The sequence below is a fragment of the Quercus lobata genome, chromosome 4, assembly GCF_001633185.2.
Source record: "Quercus lobata isolate SW786 chromosome 4, ValleyOak3.0 Primary Assembly, whole genome shotgun sequence".
Classification (NCBI taxonomy): Eukaryota; Viridiplantae; Streptophyta; class Magnoliopsida; order Fagales; family Fagaceae; genus Quercus; species Quercus lobata.
Genome location: NC_044907.1, coordinates 43,117,153 through 43,135,330, shown reverse-complemented (window position 1 = coordinate 43,135,330; position 18,178 = coordinate 43,117,153). Strand labels below are relative to the sequence as shown.

The following is an 18,178-nucleotide window of genomic DNA, read 5'->3' as shown; positions in this document are numbered from 1 at the left end:
TAGGAGCTTGGTGGGGTGGTTCAGAATTTATCTTTTTCTTGAACTAATTGCTGATATTGTAGCTCTCATGATCTTCCAAGGGGGAACATACCTGGCTAAAATAGGAAAGGCTTAGAGGAAAATGTGGTGGAAGCAGTATGTTAAGCAAGTGTTGGCTACATTGTACAGGTTGTGGATTATCAAAAGGTGTACAAAAGAGGCCAGTGGCAGAAAAAGTTCATAGATGTCAATTTGTGACCCATAATATACTAATTTCATGTCCCCAAATGTTCTATCAACTGCAATTATGTCAATGTATAATTAGCATCATATAAGTTGCATACCTGAACTTTCATCAAGGTTGACCACATTCTCATTGAGGAAGGCTAGGAAGCTGCCATGGTTCTCAGCAGTTGGACGGTAGTGTCCACTGTATGCCGACACAGACTGGAAGTTGTAAGGACATATTCAGAATTCAGATGCAAGAAACAGAGACTTTTCAAGTCTATATACAAAGTACGTCTAAAAGTCTGTAGCTCAACTCTCCTGATGTTTACAACAAAGACATCCGGGGTTCAAAACTCCCCACCTCCATTATAACTATCGTATTATCAGAAAGTTTATATACAAAGTGCGTTGATAAACCATATCCTTCATTAAAATAAAATTAAAAAATAATAATAAATTCCATGTAAGTTTATGTTTTATTATCTTACCCAAAACGAAAGGCATTTTATTATCTCTGCAATTAGAAGCTTTTCTTGGCCTTACCAGAATTATTTGTAGAAACGCACAGTTTGCACTTTGCTAACTGTGTTGATTTGACATCCAGCAATTAATAGAATATATAAATATGAATTGTCTTTTATTAAGAGCTTGGAATTGTCGAGGACTAGCATTTGGGGATAAAAAAAAAAAAATTATTATGTATCCTCAAACGCTACTTTAGTCATTTTACCAATTCATTTTACAACTTAATCTACATTCCAATTTTTATTTTTATATACAACTCAATAAAATAATATAAATTACCTAACAAAATAATAAAAAGTATTATTTTCTCTCTTTCCTTTCACTATCTTTTTCTCTTTACATACAACTACAAGATTAATTTTTTTTTCTTTACAACCTATGAATAGTAAGGTTGCATTTTCACTATCTTTTTCTCTTTACATACAACTACAAGATTAATTTTTTTTTCTTTACAACCTATGAATAATAAGGTTGCATATATGCAACCTTACTATTCATAGGTTGCAAATTTTTTTAAGTATACAAACTCGGATGAAGTGAGTTTTTGCTGTCTTGGATTGTAAAATAGCAAGCGAAGGGTGTTTACACAACCCAATGCTAGTGCTGTAAATGAAGTCTTTTATAAAATATTACAAATTTTCAAAAAATTTAAATTTTACAGCTAAATCATGATATTGGATTTTCAATATATTAATATTGGTTCAATTACTATTAATTTTGTCCAATTATGTGTTAAGTCTTTGTCTAGCTAGATAGGTTGACAATGTTAAGTGATTATCGTGACTTTGCTAAACTAATTTATATTGTTTTACTGTTTTAAGTGAATTAATCATCAATTTAGTCCATTTGATCAATTTTAGTCTATTCAGTCCACTCAGTCCAATTCATTATACTTCGGTATATTTCAGTCTAGTTCAGTCCATTATGCTCTCTCTCTCTCTCTCTCTCTCATATTTTTTCCTGTGTGAATATAATACAAGCCATATCATGACGTGACATCGTATAGGATTGGGTTAGAGTCATAGTTTTGATAACCTGATTAGAACAACTAATTTTGACCCATTTTAATCTGATCCAAACCTGAATAAGTCAAACTTAAACCCAATTGACTAGACATATTTATCTCAAGTTTACATGAAACCTTTCTATCATAACATGTGTGAATAACACATATTCTAATTACCTAGTGGCCCGTTTGGTAATGTTGTTCTAGTAACATTATTTGTATTTTTTTTTAAATACGTATGGGTGAAAAAATGTGTAATGTTATTTAAACACTGAAAACTGTTGATTAAACTCACCAACCAAACAGCCCTCTATTTTGAGAACTTCATTAGTTAGAAAGTTACTTCAAAAAACAAAAAAACGTTTACCTTTAAAATAATTTTTCAAAAAAAAATCTCTATTTCATATAAATATTTTGTCTTTTCATTCCATTTTCCAAGGTTCCAACGATAATATTTTGGTCCAACGGTCCTATTTTTCTCAAGTATAAAAATAGCATCACTCTCTCTAAAATTCTCATTTAGCACTCCATATTTTGTTTTCTCTTTAAATCTTTATGTCTGAAGATATTCCACCCAAAATGCTTCCTTTTCACTCTGACTCTGACTCTGACGACTCTTCTATTGATGAAAAGGTGGACATAATTGTAGGCTTTATGGTAGTTGCTGGCCTTGCTCTTGCTATGGAAGAAGACGAAGAAGAAGAACGATTGACGAAGCTGGAGAGAAGAAGAAGAAGAAGAAGATCAAGACCATGTCGAGGTTGTGGAAAAGGCAAGGATCGTGATTCTTCCTCTTCAGATTCTTCCTCTTCAGACACAAGTTTAACTAGCGAGATCTCAACCTCAAGGTCAAGGAGGGCAACAAGGACAAGGGCCACCGTAAATAGTACTTATAACAACCCCGCCCCAACTGTGTAGATATTGTCCACTTTGTGGCCCATACCCCTCATGGTTTTGTTCTTCCCTAGGTTACGCTGAGGAAAAGGCCTCTACACATTGAAGGGAGATCATTTCTTATAAACACATTCTCATGTGCTTCCCTAGGCGATGTGGGATTCCATGGAATGCAAGACCCCCCCCTCTTTTTGGGTCACTACAATCCACCCCCCTTACGGGCACAAGCGTCCTCACGTGTGGGGCCCACACTTCCGGTTAGGGCATAGCTCTGATACCATTTATAATGACCCCACCCTAATTGCGTTGATAAAAGAAATTAGCAACCTTGAATCTCATCACAAAAGTCAGAGCTCTAATTCACCAAATACAAAACATCCTCAAAATAATTCTCCAATACAATGTTTAATGCCATAAAATAATAATAAAATCCTCAGTTCTACAAAAATAGTTCGTAACTGCTATCTCTCAAGAATCTCTACTCCAGTAATCCCTCTAATGTATCTGTAATAGGAAATAAAAGAGAGTGGATTGTAGTGACCTAAAAAAGGGGTCTTGCATTCTATAGAATCCCATATCGCCTAGAGAAGCACATGAAAATGTGTTTATAAGGAATGAACTCCCTTTAATGTGTAGAGGCATTTTCCCCACTGCTGTGTGCTTTGAGGGAGAACAAAACCTTAAGTGGTACGAGCCCCAAAGCGGACAATATCTACACAATTGGGGTAGGGTCGTTATAGATGATATCAGAGTTATGCCCTTGCCGAAAGTGTGGGCCCCACACGCGAGGACACGTGTGCCCGTAAGGGGGTGGATTGTATTGCCTTAACCAGCTCCATATGCCGCAACCCCAAGTTGTTGAAAAAACAAGAAGACAATATTAACGGTAACAATATTGTAAAGGGTCTCAACGACTCTTTGGTTGATTGCGATTGTGAGTCTGGGGCTTCTAGAAATTGAAGCCTGAAAGTGTTGGGATGGCTGAGCTTCAAGTCAAAACTCAGTTCACTGTAGTATGTACTGACTCTGACTCTAGCTTGTTGTAATAACTGTAGAAAGACATTGTAATAGTACGTTTGGTGGAAAAAGTGGCAAGCTCTAATTCAAAACATTAATATGATGAAATGGCAAACGCGACGTCGTTTTGTTGGCTTTTTTTATATTTGTCCCAACATTTGACAGATAGATTTTGATCATAAAATCAAACTTGTAGGTGAATTTTACATAGATCAGTTTACTGAGTTGTCATTTTATAGTCTAAAAACTTTTTATTTTTATAGTCAAACTTAAATATGGTATTCAAGGTCCATGAAGTTGATAAAAACAATTGGCAAAGACCGAACCTAAATATCTTATTCAATGACAATAAACTTTACCATGCTAACTGAAACGATGGAACCTACCAATATACTAAATTTAAACCTTGTCATTTTAGTACCATAACTTTGACAACGCTGTTATTTTAGTCTTTTATGTTGCTATTTAAAAATTGCACGTTAACTCTTCCTTTAAAAAAAAAATAGTGAGAAACAATGTTAATAGAGTTTTTCTAATGGCAATGGATGAAAGAACTAAAATGACAATGTTGTCAAAGTTAATGGACTAAAAAAATAAAATTTAAACTTAATAGATTAAAATGATAATTCACAAAAAAAGAAAAAAAGAAGAGTATAGGGAGTAAATTGCATTTTTTGCTATGTACAATAACCACTGAGAGCTCATACTTCTTATGAGCACAACTCTTTTACCCAAAAAATAAAAAATTTAAAAAGCCAATTCAAACTCTTAGCATAACCTTTTTTTTTTTTTTTACAAGGACCTGAATTTGTGAATATTTTAATGATAAAAAGTCATTAATTTACAAAGTTGGTGAAAAAAATACTAAGCCAACCATATCTTTCTGCTAGATCAATTGCTCAGACAAAATCTTATTATCATTGTTGAAGCTTGAATCCTTGTTTTCTTTTTATCTCCTTTGGAAGTTGAGGAACTTGATACCATAGGCAAAGACAAATAAGAAAACGAGGACAAAGCCAATATGGGCTGCAACAACAGCTCCAAGGAAGTTATATTCAAAGCCCAAGTGAGACTTCAGGTAATATTTCACAAGCATATAGCCTTGTCCAGGTACCTCAATTGGAGTGGTCTTGTCACCCACTTGAGAGGTCACAAGGCCATAGATTGTCCAAGACACAGGAGAGCCCCAGTAATACCACCTCCACCATATTGGAATTTGCTGCACATGTCAACCATTAGAATTTTGAAATTCAATTTTCTTTTAATGTAATAGACTTGAAAATTGTATCATAATCTTGAATGGTGCATTCCATATCAAGATTCCCTCTAATTTGTAGTTAGATTTGTGACATATGTTTCTTATTTGATTTTGAATGATTTATATGGGGATTCAAGACTGGATTTTTTAAATGCGACATGTCTTTCATCTAACTAAAAACTAGAGGAAAGTAGAGGATTTAAAATGGGAGTGGATCCTTTCCTGTATCAGTATAACAATCACACAAATATCGTTAAACCATAGTTTTTCCTACCATGTGGAATTTATGCATATGATATGGTTTCCCATTGTTTTTTTAATAAGCTGCTTTTATTTGTATATATGCTCAATGCTAAAAATGACTCATTAAGTCCTCTCCATTTAAAAATACTTCAATGTATACTTTATCTTACTCAAGAATGTATAGTTAAAGCTATTGGAATAGAAGAAATATGTGTTAATTTGACTCCCACAAGGTTTCCCAACTCCCAATCTAGATGTTCAAATTATGACTTGGCCCTTAATAATAACAGTTCATTGAGGAGGTCTTCTACACTATTGATTGTGACAATGTTGAAGCTAGGATTTTATCTCAAAGGAGGCAAAATTTTTATAACAGACATGCCAATGCACATTTGATATAAGTAAAATCGCTTCAAATAAAGCTTCTGTGTACTATACTCATTACGTGGATATATCATACTATATTTTGTGTAATTGTTTAGGTATTACTTACCGGCCTCGTGATGAGAAAACCAGAGAACAGGTTCCAGATGTTTAGGAAGAAGGACATAAAAATGGCGGCAATTTGGTAGCTAGGAGTCAGAGTTACTACCATCATCCCATACAATGTGTAGTATATAAAGCACATCAAGATAAAGAAGTAAAACCACAAGAACTTTTCAAGTCGCCAATGGAATCCAATCATTGAGTAAAGGATAAGAGTGTAGACAAAAGTTTGGATAGCTACATAAATTATCTCCACTGCCACCTGCAGGGCATCAAATAAAAATGCCAATTATTTCTGCTGCAAATCAGAGTATTAAATTCATTTTTCTTTCATTAATTAATATGTTTAGGATCCAAAGCTGACCCCAAAATTTTGGGACTAAAACTTTGTTTGTTGTTGTTGTTCTTGTTGTTGTTCTTTCATTAATTAGTTGGAGTATAAAATTAAAAATAATTCCTCTGAGGTGATAAAGTGGTTTTAATCTTCCTTTACCTGAGCAAAAGCATAAGGCAAAGCTGAATACATTCCTGCTGCTCTTTCACGGTAGAAGACTGTTCTTTCAATTGCCACAACAGGCTGCACTGCAGCTGTGTTGGTGCTTCCAAGAAAAAGAGCAGCAGCAAACATAGCCCCCAGTAGATTCAGCAGGTCTTGTTCCTTGCGCCTGTTAACATGATAGTTTCATCATTAAACAAGCACAGAATGACAGAAATAGTATACTTAATTGTTGGACCATTTATTTTAAGACTCTAAAAGGTCAACGGTACGATTTTTATGTCTGTTAACATGATACTTTGCAATTAGCTTCAGATATATTTATCGATGAAGTAGCTCAGAAATGGTGCACTTAATTGTAGAGTCCATCCATTGTATGATTAAGAGGTTAATTGTCCCTTTTTTATGCTTCTGTAACTATGCAGAATTCTACAAAATGACGAGTGAAGATCAAGTTAATAACTTCCTTGGATCATAATCTTTTTCAGTGCATGCTTAAAATCAGGTAATATAAGTAATTCTTGTTTAAAATCAATCATACCCTATGGGTTAATTACCATACCCTGGTAGTTCTTTGATATTAGTCCAATTTAAGATATGAAAATAAGAATTTTAAGACTTACGTCTTATCTCCTTTGTTCCAGAAAATTAGCCCAAATAGAACACCGATGACTATCGTTATGAATAACCGGATGGCATTGTATTGTGGGTTCCTCCAATAAGACCAATATTGCTTCCAAAAGCAAGCTTTACATTGAGTTACAAAGGATTGGGAATATTTGGTGGGGAAGTAAAGGTCCTTCGATCCTGGTGATGGCGTGCTTAGCTCTTTGATGAGTTCTTGATTCCTCCTGTACAAGAAATCAATATAGAAAAACTTAGTATATCTGAAAATAAAATTGAAAATTGTAAGAGGAAAAAAGAAGCAGGAATTTTCAAGAATGTCTAATGTTCTTCTTACTTGTACAGTTCAGAATTGGCATAAATTTCTGCAAAATCCACATCAAGTTCAGCCTCAACCGCAGGAGAACTGATTTCTAGCATCCATGTCGCAGGATTATATCCATCTTTGATCTTAGGAACATATGGGATAGCCTGAAATCGTCATATATTAGTTTGTGAGTAAAGTTCCTAAGATTTGCTGCATTGATAGCCCCTGCAGTGGCTATGAAATTTTGGTTCTCTAAGCATTGAGAATAGTGCTATTCACCTCAAAGTAATCTACAAGCTTTTGAGAATGGTGACCGAGGGGTCCAGCATAAATGACTTGTCCACCCCTCTTCATCAACAGTAGCTGTGGGCAATTTGATATTTAATTTAGAAGTGTTATGTGATTATAAGACAGTTAGGCACACAGATCTCAAACACAAAATGTTTATATTGATATACCCTATATACCTCATCGAAAGCTTCAAAAATGTCTATGCTTGGCTGGTGAATTGTGCAAACGACAGTTCTCCCTGTATCCACTGTGTTTCTCACTGTACGCATTACAATTGCTGCAGCTCTAGCGTCAAGGCCTGATGTTGGCTCATCCATGAAGATGATGGAGGGATTAGCAACCAATTCTACAGCTATTGTGAGTCTCTTTCTCTGTTCAGTTGACAGACCATCAACTCCTGGAACACCAACTAAGGAATTCCTCAATGAATTTAGCTCAACCAAGTCCATGATTTCCTCAACAAACATCTATTGGACAAAAAATGAAAGCTGTGGTAAGTAACACCATTTGTAAAACTTTTAGTTGCTAGACATGCATGGTAATTGGACAATTGGAAGTTACATATTATGAGTTACATATTTACTATTAATAGAAAATCATTCATGTCAAGAAACAAAGTTTGGAAAGGTTAAGAAACTAACTTTTTTCCTTGTCTTAAGACACCAAAATATTGAAAGCTGAAATTAGAATAAATAAATTGAACTATACCTAAATGGAAGAAAATGAATCATGTAAATGGCTCCAAGTTGTATGAATAAAAAAGATTTTGTGAAGTAGTTTTCTACCCACATGACCTGTAGATATGTGGGCACAGCCCAAAATATGATGTTATCTAACTATTTGGGCTAATTAACTTATGAAACTAGAATATTGTGGACTGAGGCACAAGTTAGTTTTTTTTTTTTTTTCCTTAGCAAGTAAAAACCACCTAGTGAATTGAGAGATAAAATAGAATAATCTCATACAGTCACGGAAATGACATGTTTGGAGATAAAACGATTAGATTTTGGATAAAGAAATATGCCTTTCGAGTTTCCTGCTTAACTTCCTTGGCAAGACGCAGCCAGGCAGAGTACACAAGAGATTCATAGACGGTAACATTGGGTGAATGGATATCATTCTGTTCACAATAACCGTTAACCCGAGCAAAAGTTGCTTGGTTCTTTGGGTAACCAGATATGCTGATACTTCCTTCAATGTACCCATTAGTTTTTCTTCCTGCTAGCACATCCATCAATGTGGTTTTTCCAGCACCACTTACGCCAACCAATGCTGTTAGAATACCAGGCCTGAAAGCACCACTAACATCTCGTAAAAGTTGGAGACGACTTTCTTCGATCCCTTGGCCCTTCATTTCCTGATGAAACAATGTTCAGAATCTAGATTTCAAAAACTAAAAGGTTTAAACTTTTGAATTTTTCCAAATATTAAGATGTTAGCTTGATGTGACACATATTATTATGAGCCTAATTAGGAAAACACCCAATACAGAGTTGTTCAATCCTATGCAGTATTCAAAATATCTTGACATCTTATTTTAACGAGCATCTTCTAGACATTCAGGATATCATTATCATAAAATTAATGGTCCCTCAGTCATGACAAATAGAATGTTGGAAATCTAGCGTCCACTTATGATGCACTCCAGGAAAAATTATTAAAAGTTGTAAATGATTGTCAAGAGTTTTGTAACTCAGCTGGAAATTCAAATCCCCCACCCCTATTGTAACTATCATATTATCAACAACAAAAAAAAAAGGCTCTAAATGATCAGTCTATTGGGTAAATAAACCTTTTATTCAACTATTTTATTGAATCAGCTTTTATTTTTTCACTTTTTCTTGCCCTACCATAAGGCAATTCTCCAAGAGGGGAAGAGAGAAATGGGAAAAGATACTTACAGCTGGCATATCGACGTGGTAATTTACATGATTAAATGCAAGTGACAAGGGCTGGAATGGCAGAACCATTCCTCTTCTAGTAGGTGCATTCTCTGCACCACTACCAATTGAGTTGTCTGGAGTGTTCTTCATTGCCATATCAGTACCTGTACTCATTCACATGTTACAATCATTAACAGCAGGAACCATTTATTTTCCTTAAAGCAACTATGTAGATGATCTCTAAAAGAAATAGAACTGCAAGTTATGGAACCTTGAAACAACGGAGCGGTTGAAGATGTACTCATTTCTATGCCTCTCATCTGAAGCTGTCCATTAGAGGACTGCTTTCCACTTTTTTTATTGTCATCCTCCTCAACAATAACGGATTTAGAATCACCTAAAGCTGCGTTTGATTTTCAAAGTAATGTCAGCTCTAAAATCTTATTGCAGTAACTGAACTGGAGATTAGTGTGGTAAATGATTGCTTACGATTTAGAAATGTGAGTGCTATGATAAAACAGATGTTAAAAAGAACAGAAAACCCAAGGAGTGCCCCAACACAAATCCAATACCAATAGTCTTCCACAAACATGCCCCTGGCCTTGAGAAGAACCTTTCCGACGGTGGGTTCAGGAATAAGTGGGTACGGATTGGGCTGTAACAAAGAAAAAGTGAAGATAATTAATTGAAGATAATTATAAAGGAACAGAATGATTGTTTACAAGTTTTCTTGGAGATCTTACTGCACTCCATCTTTTGTCAAGAAATTCATTGATGGCTATGGCATTCTGTCCATACATCATGGGAGAAATGTAGTAGCCCCATATCATCCATGGTGCAATGTCATCTAGACAAGGAGAAGGAGGTTTTCACTATTTCAATTATTATAGCATTGCATGAAGAGATGAGCATCTCTCAACATATATTTGTACAGAATCATTTTAGTTGAGACTTGAACACTAAAGATTTATTGAAAACTCATCAACATAAACATAAACTGCTAACCTTTGGCAACAATGAACCCACCAAGGACAAAAACCAATAACAATGTAAAGGTACCAAGCGTATTTGCCACAACTTGAACTCTTCCCAGTACTGCAATAAACCGGAACAGAGATAGGCCCATCTGATGGATGCTGAAGAATGCCAATAATTGGCGGAAAAACCTAATAGAATTTTCAAGATATGTTAATAAAACATAAATTATATATTCACATAGCTCATGGATGGAAAATAATTGTACATAACAAGAAATTATATACGCGTGAAGTTTTTTCATTTATCTGGAAGAATATATGTGCAAGCACATACCTACTAGCAGAAGGAGCAAACCCAATAGTGTAATATGTTAGGCAGATCCATACTCCTGACTCCATCAATGAGAGAGGAATCCTGAGGAGCCAAATTGGTAAGCCGAAAGCCCATGCTGGATGGAACAAGAAATCCCGCTGCTTAAAAAATACAGGAAGCCTAACAACAGTCAATCCAAGTTCTGACACTCCATTGAACATGACATTAGTGAGACTGAAGAACATTGCACCATAATATTTCCCTCCATCTTCTAATTGACCGTGCTTCATTTCAGTTCTAAAGAACACTGTCATGGCAATAATTGACATTATGGTAATCTGGGTTGTCTTGAATATATATATAAAAGAGTTGCGCTTCATCAATAGCCACTCTCTTGCAAAGCATGCCTTCAAGAGTTCCCGATTAGAAATTCCATACTTCTCTTTTACTAATGCAGCACGATGAGCTTTAGACCTATCATATGGAATTCCAAGCTCATCATAAAGTTGCTGGCCAATGTGAAAATTATGAAAGTGATCTACAAACTCAGGAACACTAGTATATCGGTAAGGTTCATTCTTTTTGCACCAGTACTGCTCCTGATCCTTTTTGGAAGTAACCTCTTGCAAAAAGTCTGCAACTCCTTTCCTCTCTGGGCACTTAAAGCCAATATCTTCAAAAAATTCAAGTACGTTCTCACACGGACCTTGATAGACAATCTGGCCTTCTGAAAGTAAAATAATGTCATCAAAAAGATCAAAGGTTTCAGGCGCAGGTTGCAGAAGAGAAATTATCATTGTCACATCCATTATATGAACCATCTGCCTCATGAACTTGACTATCTGGAAAGTGGTTGAACTGTCTAGACCATTTGATATTTCATCCATAAAAAGAGCCTTTGCTGGTCCAACCAACATTTCTCCTGCACTCGGTATAATCATTCCAATTCGACATTTTGTTAAATCCAAAAACTGGAAAAAAATATAAAAAAAATACACTGACACTTAAATTTTATATGTTGTCCTCTTTTTTTTCTATGTTTTACATACATACCTATAGTAACACGCTTCTTTTGTCCACCAGATATGCCTCTTCTCATCTCATTACCCACAATAATGTCAGCACAGATGTCCAATTCAAGAATCTGTTGTACATACTTTGAAAAGTTAGAAAAGAAAATTGTCTGAGAATTAAAAGGGTGGTTACCAACATACCTTGAGAACATAATCTGTAACAAGACTTGTTTCTTGGCCTGCCATTGCTGTGGCTTTCATGAATGCATCTATCTCAGGATCTGGTTTTATTCCAACTTCTTTTTCTCGTCTTGACAATTCTGTCAGCAGGTCATACCTTGTTCCAACTCCCAAACAACGTCCTGAAAAGTCCAATGTCTCTCTGACTGTCATTTCCCCTTGATGAAGATCATGTTGGCTAATGTATGCGCATGTTCTCCGAGGAACAAATTCTGATAACTCATGACCACAGTAACTGACTCTCCCTGATATCTGTTCGTGTAAGTTGTAAATGACGAAGTTAGGACTTCATAATATAAGAGTAATCATTACTAGAAGTACTCAGAATTCAACAATTACTTTTGGAATTTATTGTGAAATAGCTTGAAAAACTAAATTTTTTTCATAAATTAAGAAACAATTTGAGGAATGTGTCTAGGAAAACTGATGAAACGAATTAGCAAACCAGACTTCATGAACTTTTTATATACTAAAATTTCCAGCATTACCTGCTCATTGCTCTATCCAAATAGGAAACAAAAAAAATTAAAAAGATTATATTATAGTTTGAATAATGCAAGATCTTAAAATGTTTAGCAGACATTGTCCTAGTTATAGGGAGGAGAAAATGACACACCCTGAGATCCTTGTCCCTCTTCCCAGCAAGTGCCTGCAGCAATGTTGTTTTCCCTGATCCTGGAGGTCCCAGAAGCAGTGTCATTCTGGAGAAAAACCACCAAATTAATCAACAAAGTACATACAAGAAATTCAAAAGCTCAATAAAATAGCCTTGACACTGCACATGAGAAGAAAAACTATATGGTTAATTCTAATTCATTAAAAGGTTTTTCTACAACATATTGTTTCAAGTTTCAAGTTTCAACAATAAGTCAGGGGACACAAACTACATAGTAAGTTTTGCAATAATTCAATACCTTGATGGCTTCACTATTCCACTCACGTCACGTAGAATCTTGACAACCCTTTTCTTCGATGGCAAAAGCTTGATTAACCCAAGAACCGCCTATTTATCACAACAAATTAAAAACCAAACCATTGGCAGTACATATACCAAGCTGTAAAATAAATTGAAGCAACATTTCTGCTATGATGCATTGACGGCAACAATTGAACACGTATTGACAACAACAATTAAATACCTTAATTCTGGTGTGATGCCAATTGGACTTAATGAAACCTTTATTTGTCTCATTCCAAAAGTCAAGTCCCCCCAAAAAATTACCGAATTCCATCCTATTAGTTTGTGCAATGTGAGCTACAAGATTATGTCCGAAGTGCTCGCTAACTGATTGAAGAGAATTCTTGCATAAGTGTTTAATGAATCTCAAAGTGTTTTTGTTCCAGAGAGGCAAATAACTAACAATGTGCTTGTGGCTTTTGAAACAATACACTGTATTAATGGGAGAAGAAAAGGCAAGGAGGCTTTGATGGCTCTAAAGCTTTATATGAGCAAAGCATACAATAGGGTGGAATCACGGTACTTGGAAGTGATTAAGCGAAGATTGGGGTTTAACAAGAGATGGATTTCACTGGTGATGATGTGTATTAGTACAGTCTCCTATTCCGTGTTAATTAATGGGGAGGCGAAAGGCAACATCATTCCAACACTAGGGCTTAGACAAGGAGACCCAATATCTCCTTATTTGTTCTTGTTGTGTGCTGAGGGACTTTCTGCCATGTTGAGAAAGGAGGAAGAACAAGGAAAGATACGGGGTATTTCAATTAGTAGGGGGGTGCCTCGGATCTCCCACCTTTTCTTCGCGGATGACAGTATTGTTTTCTGTAGAGCATCGGTGGAAGAGGGTAGAAGAATCCTTCAAGTACTAGAGGACTATGAAGCCAAGTCTGGATAGAAACTAAACAAGGATAAAACATCCTTATTTTTTAGCAAGAACACTAAGAGAGAGGTCCAAGAACAAGTAAAGCAGATTTTGGGGCTCAAATCATCCAACACCATGAAAGATAATTTGGGTTACCTCTGCTAGTAGGGAAGGGGAAAAGAAAGGCCTTTAATCGCATTAAGGACCAAGTAGGCAAGAAAATAGCGGGTTGGAAAAGGAAATTGCTCTCAAATGCCGGAAGAGAGATTTTAATCAAAGTCGTAGCCCAAGCCACTCCCACGTACACGATGAGCTACTTCAAATTGCTGGACTCGCTTTGTAAAGAGTTAAATGCCATGATGAGCAACTTTTGGTGGGGGCAGAAAGACAAGGAGAGAAAAATGGCATGGATTACATGGGAAAAGCTTTGCAAACCGAAAGAAGAGAAGGGCATTGGCTTCAAAGACTTAAGAGCATTCAATCTCGCTCTCCTTGCAAAACAGGGTTGGAGAATTCAGCGAAATCCTACTTCCCTTGTGCGCAGGGTATTCAAGGCAAGGTACTTTACGGATAGGCCTTTTAAAGAGGCTATGTTAGGTAGGATATTTGGAAGGATAGGCGGTTGCCTACTCCGGATTCCTTTAAGGTGGTCAGCCCGTGTATCCCAGTAGAATCAAACAAAGTCTCTTGGCTGCTGGATCGAGAGTCAAGGTCATGGGATGTTGACAAAGTAAGAAGCTCTTTCCTCCCACATGAAGCAGAGACAATACTTGGGATATCCATCAGCCCACGGTTCCTAAACAACTCATTAATATGGGCATGGAGTACCAATGGGAGATTTTCAGTGAAGAGTGCATACAAGATTGCCCAAAAATGCTTGAAGGAACAGAGTCATAAGGTGGATGCAGGTGGTGCCTCGGATAACTCAAGGATGAGAACCCTTTGGAAGCTAATTTGGAACCTAAAGTGCCCCAACAAAATTAAACAATTCATGTGGAGAGCTTGCAAGAACATCCTCCCGACAAAGCAACGACTGAGAGCCAGGGGAATTAATATTGAGGATCACTGTGACCTATGTGGGATGAGTGAATCTTCAGGGCATACTTTGTGGGGGTGCAAACTTGCTGCTGAGGTTTGGGGTGATTCAAGACTAAATCTACCAGCAGTGCTCAACCAGCCACAGGAGTTCCTTGAAATAATATGGGAAGTGAGGGAGAGGAAACCTGACACTGATTGGGACAATGGTCTCCTCCCAGATGTGGTTGGTATAAAATAAATGTGGATGGGGCAGTTTTTAAGGAGGCTGAATGTTGCGGGGTGGGGGTGGTTATAAGGAATGATAGGAGCTATGAGCAAACGGGTTGGGCTGCCGTTGAAGGCATTGGAAACAGAGGCCTTGGCGGTGCAGGAAGGCCTTGCAAAATCCTGTGACTTGTCCGTGGTCCATCCAGAAAGTGATTGAAGGGTCCTTACTAAACCTTAGCTGTTTTAAGGTCTGGTCTGCAGCACACGTGAACAGGAAAGGAAATGTTGCAGCTCACATGATGGCTAGAATGGCCAAATCAGTAGAGGATTATAAAATATGGGTGGAAGATACTCCGCCCATTTTAGTTGACCAAGTGCTCAAAGATGTATCAAATTTGTATCAAGTTTCGGTCTAATGAAAGTTATCCAAGTTTCTGATAAAAAAAAAAAAAAAAAAAAATACCTTCTCTTTGATGCATTGACAACTGAACTGAATTTATTACAGATATTGTTTGATTCATATGTCACAATCTCAAACTCTCACCGTCAATTTCTACATGAAAATTTCAAAAAGAAAATCAACTTGAATTTTCATTCGGACATACTCAAAATTTGAAAAAGAAAAAACAGATATATGTTTTGTCATTTTGGATATGAAATCAGTCTTAGAAATTAATTCCCATGTAAAAGTAAGGTAGAGAGAGAGAGAGAGAGAAAGAAGTAGTATTTCTTCTCAAATTTCAAGAAATATATACTAGAGCCTTTAAAACTTTGATTACCCTACAACATTCCATAATCTTCCAAGATAAAAATTATATAGAGACGGGAGAAGAAGCAAAATTGTATCATGGAAAATATAAAACTTTGTTGTGTAATCCCCGTTTGACTAAAAAAATACCAAACTATAGGAGACAAAAACACCTCAATTGAATTCAAGTATGAGTTCAGCAGAGTTGGGAGTGCCCTGGTTCCAACATATGCATCTCCTTCGATTGATAAATGCTCAAACCTGACTTCAATCTTTGGAATGTCAATTCCCACCCTAAAAGCAAATGATTAAAGATCATTAGAAGCTTAAAATCAAAATTAATAATAGAACTTCGATTCAACCAATTAAAAGAAGAAGAAGAAAAGGCACATAATAAAACATTGTGTAACCAAAACTATACCCTACTCTTAGAAAAGGGTCTACCTATCAATCCTGGCCCTTAGTCTACGAAGCAGCTTCTCATTATCTTCTTCAACAACCTTGAGTATACTCTCGATGAGATGCTTCTTGTCCTGCACTCCAAGATTGGTAACATCAACCTCTTGATAACCAACTCTCCCATTATCCAAAACCTGCTTCAACATTCCTTTCCTCAACCTATCATACGTTGGAAGCCGCTCTAATGCCGCCCACATCAGCTCCTCTTCATCATCTTCCCTCCCACTCTTCTGAAACACATCAGTTTGTCCTGTCCAAGCCTCACGCAAGCTTGATGAAGCCCAGCTTCTCTTGCTGCTGGATGACCGGAAACTCATCCTCTTGCTGCTCATGGACCTCACAAGTTCATCTCCAGCCAAAGCAGCTGCCATAATGTAATACAATACTCTCTTTTTTAACTTTTCGAGCACCTGACTATTCCCTAGTGTATGTGTAATATTATACTTAGCACTTTCTTACTTTAATGCACTACAAAACTTATGTTGCCATAGAAATTCAAAAGAGTACTTAAAAATAGTGTGTGAAGAAGTTCAAAAAAGTCTGTATGAGCTCATGAACATGTGAATCTTGAATAACAACTCAGATAGTTTTGAGCTAAATTTGGAGATGATGGGTGTGAAAGAATGTGTGGCTTGGTGGTAGTTTGGACATGGTATATGTAGGAGAAGATGGTGAGGAGTAAGAGCATGTCACTGACTGAAATGGGTATTAAAGAGTTTGGACAAAGTTGAAAGAGTATGCATGGAATTAATTATCCAAAGTGATGCAGCCACCCTCTATCCTTAGGCCAGCCAAACAACACCCCTCTACCATCAGGACTGACAACCAGCCACCCTCTCTACCATTAGGACTGACAGCCAGCCGGCTTAAATAGTACATGCATATAGAGACACACGTGAATCCTAATTTAGTGGTGGCCACTGGTGTTGTTCTAGAAAACTAAGAAGAGGCATTTTTCAAGTTACTATTTGACTATGGTATATATATTTACTATTCAGGCATTTATATACTTTTTTTAATGCGTATTTTTGGATTAGCCTTTTTTGTTTTGAAAACTGATTATATTGGCTATATTTATTTATTTGTTTAAAATTGACAAAAAAAATTTAATTGTGCATAAACAAAAATTGAGACTTTAAACTGTTGTGCATAAACAAATATAAATGCACTATGAGCCTAAATTGTTGAGTTTATGGTTGTGTTTGCCATTAGCTTAAAAAGTCAACTTTTTTTACTATTTAGTTTATTTTTGCTACTATTCAGCTTATTTTTGGTGCTATTCATAGAGCTTATTGCACTTTTTAATACTATTCATAGGCCTCACTGTATTATTTTAGCTACTTTTTAACTTTATTTACAGTACTCTCAGTAAAAAAATTTCAATTTCAGCTAAATAAGCTATTCACAAACGGACTTTATGTATGTGAATAGTGAAACTTCTAGTTGTACCTTTAAGATGTCCTACACATTGATCTCACAGGACATCTACTAGGTTAAATAAATCAATTCATTCAAACATTTGCTTAAATGAAAAGTTAAATGAATATTAGTATATATATATATATATATATATCTCTTTTTTTTTTTTAAAGTGACACATGACACTAATTAAAAGATTAAATGAAAGAATTTTCAGAGAAGGTATAATATGACAAACCTCATACTCTAATTCATGTGTTCCTACCGTTAACATGTATAACATGTGTGTTTAGTTTATTTCGCGGTTTATTTAGCTTGAAAAATACTATTATAAACTAGAAAATAAACCCTTTTTTTATAGGATCTAGAAAATAAACTTAACCATACATGTTTACTAGTTTGTGCTTTGGTGGTAATTGTTTCTTTTTATAAATAAAATCAATTACATTGGGTCGGAATTTTCCAATACTTTTTACAAATCATTAGAAAATGTGACATGCTGATCAACTAGAAACATAGAAAATTTATTTGATTATCCTTCTAAAAAATAAATAAAAACCAAAAAATAAACAAAGGCATATACATAGTTACATACAAACGAAAGAGGCTATACTGCGAAACGTTAGAAGCTAGCTACCAAAGTAGCTGATTGTCTTGACTCGAGTCAAAACTACGACCAGACACTTACAAAATCTAATGGATATATT

General features: G+C 35.8%; 1 protein-coding gene across 4 annotated transcripts; it reads right to left on the bottom strand.

Annotated features, from left to right (window-relative positions):
* Nucleotides 1-4,496: 4,496 nt before the first annotated feature.
* LOC115986300 (pleiotropic drug resistance protein 2-like) lies at nucleotides 4,497-16,748 on the bottom strand. Of its 4 annotated transcripts, XM_031109155.1 has the most exons (20): nucleotides 16,038-16,748; nucleotides 15,767-15,887; nucleotides 12,695-12,783; nucleotides 12,397-12,481; nucleotides 11,742-12,032; nucleotides 11,581-11,671; nucleotides 10,549-11,449; nucleotides 10,243-10,403; nucleotides 9,981-10,084; nucleotides 9,727-9,892; nucleotides 9,509-9,640; nucleotides 9,256-9,401; nucleotides 8,379-8,711; nucleotides 7,531-7,821; nucleotides 7,343-7,426; nucleotides 7,094-7,227; nucleotides 6,756-6,983; nucleotides 6,130-6,301; nucleotides 5,644-5,898; nucleotides 4,497-4,868 (listed from the first exon to the last, which is right to left on the bottom strand). In XM_031109155.1, the coding sequence occupies exons 1-20, from the start codon at nucleotides 16,421-16,423 to the stop codon at nucleotides 4,599-4,601; spliced, it is 4,440 nt and encodes a 1,479-aa protein (XP_030965015.1). In that variant the 5' UTR covers nucleotides 16,424-16,748; the 3' UTR covers nucleotides 4,497-4,598. The 4 variants fall into 4 exon arrangements, with proteins under 4 accessions (XP_030965015.1, XP_030965017.1, XP_030965016.1 ...); XM_031109157.1 differs by lacking the exons at nucleotides 15,767-15,887; nucleotides 16,038-16,748 and adding an exon at nucleotides 15,309-15,569; XM_031109156.1 differs by lacking the exons at nucleotides 15,767-15,887; nucleotides 16,038-16,748 and adding an exon at nucleotides 12,920-14,094.
* Between the last annotated feature and the right edge of the window lie 1,430 nt (nucleotides 16,749-18,178).

What these genes read in the sequence shown, in the direction of transcription:
- LOC115986300 (XM_031109155.1), bottom strand. Translation starts at nt 16,423, where the DNA reads ATGGCAGCTGCTTTGGCTGGAGATGAACTTGTGAGGTCCATGAGCAGC. An exon ending in ACCACGTCGATATGCCAGCT is followed by an intron (nt 8,712 to 9,255) that starts GTAAGTATCTTT and finishes TTGTTTCATCAG; the next exon opens with GAAATGAAGGGCCAAGGGAT. An exon ending in TGCCTTATGCTTTTGCTCAG is followed by an intron (nt 5,899 to 6,129) that starts GTAAAGGAAGAT and finishes GATGCCCTGCAG; the next exon opens with GTGGCAGTGGAGATAATTTA.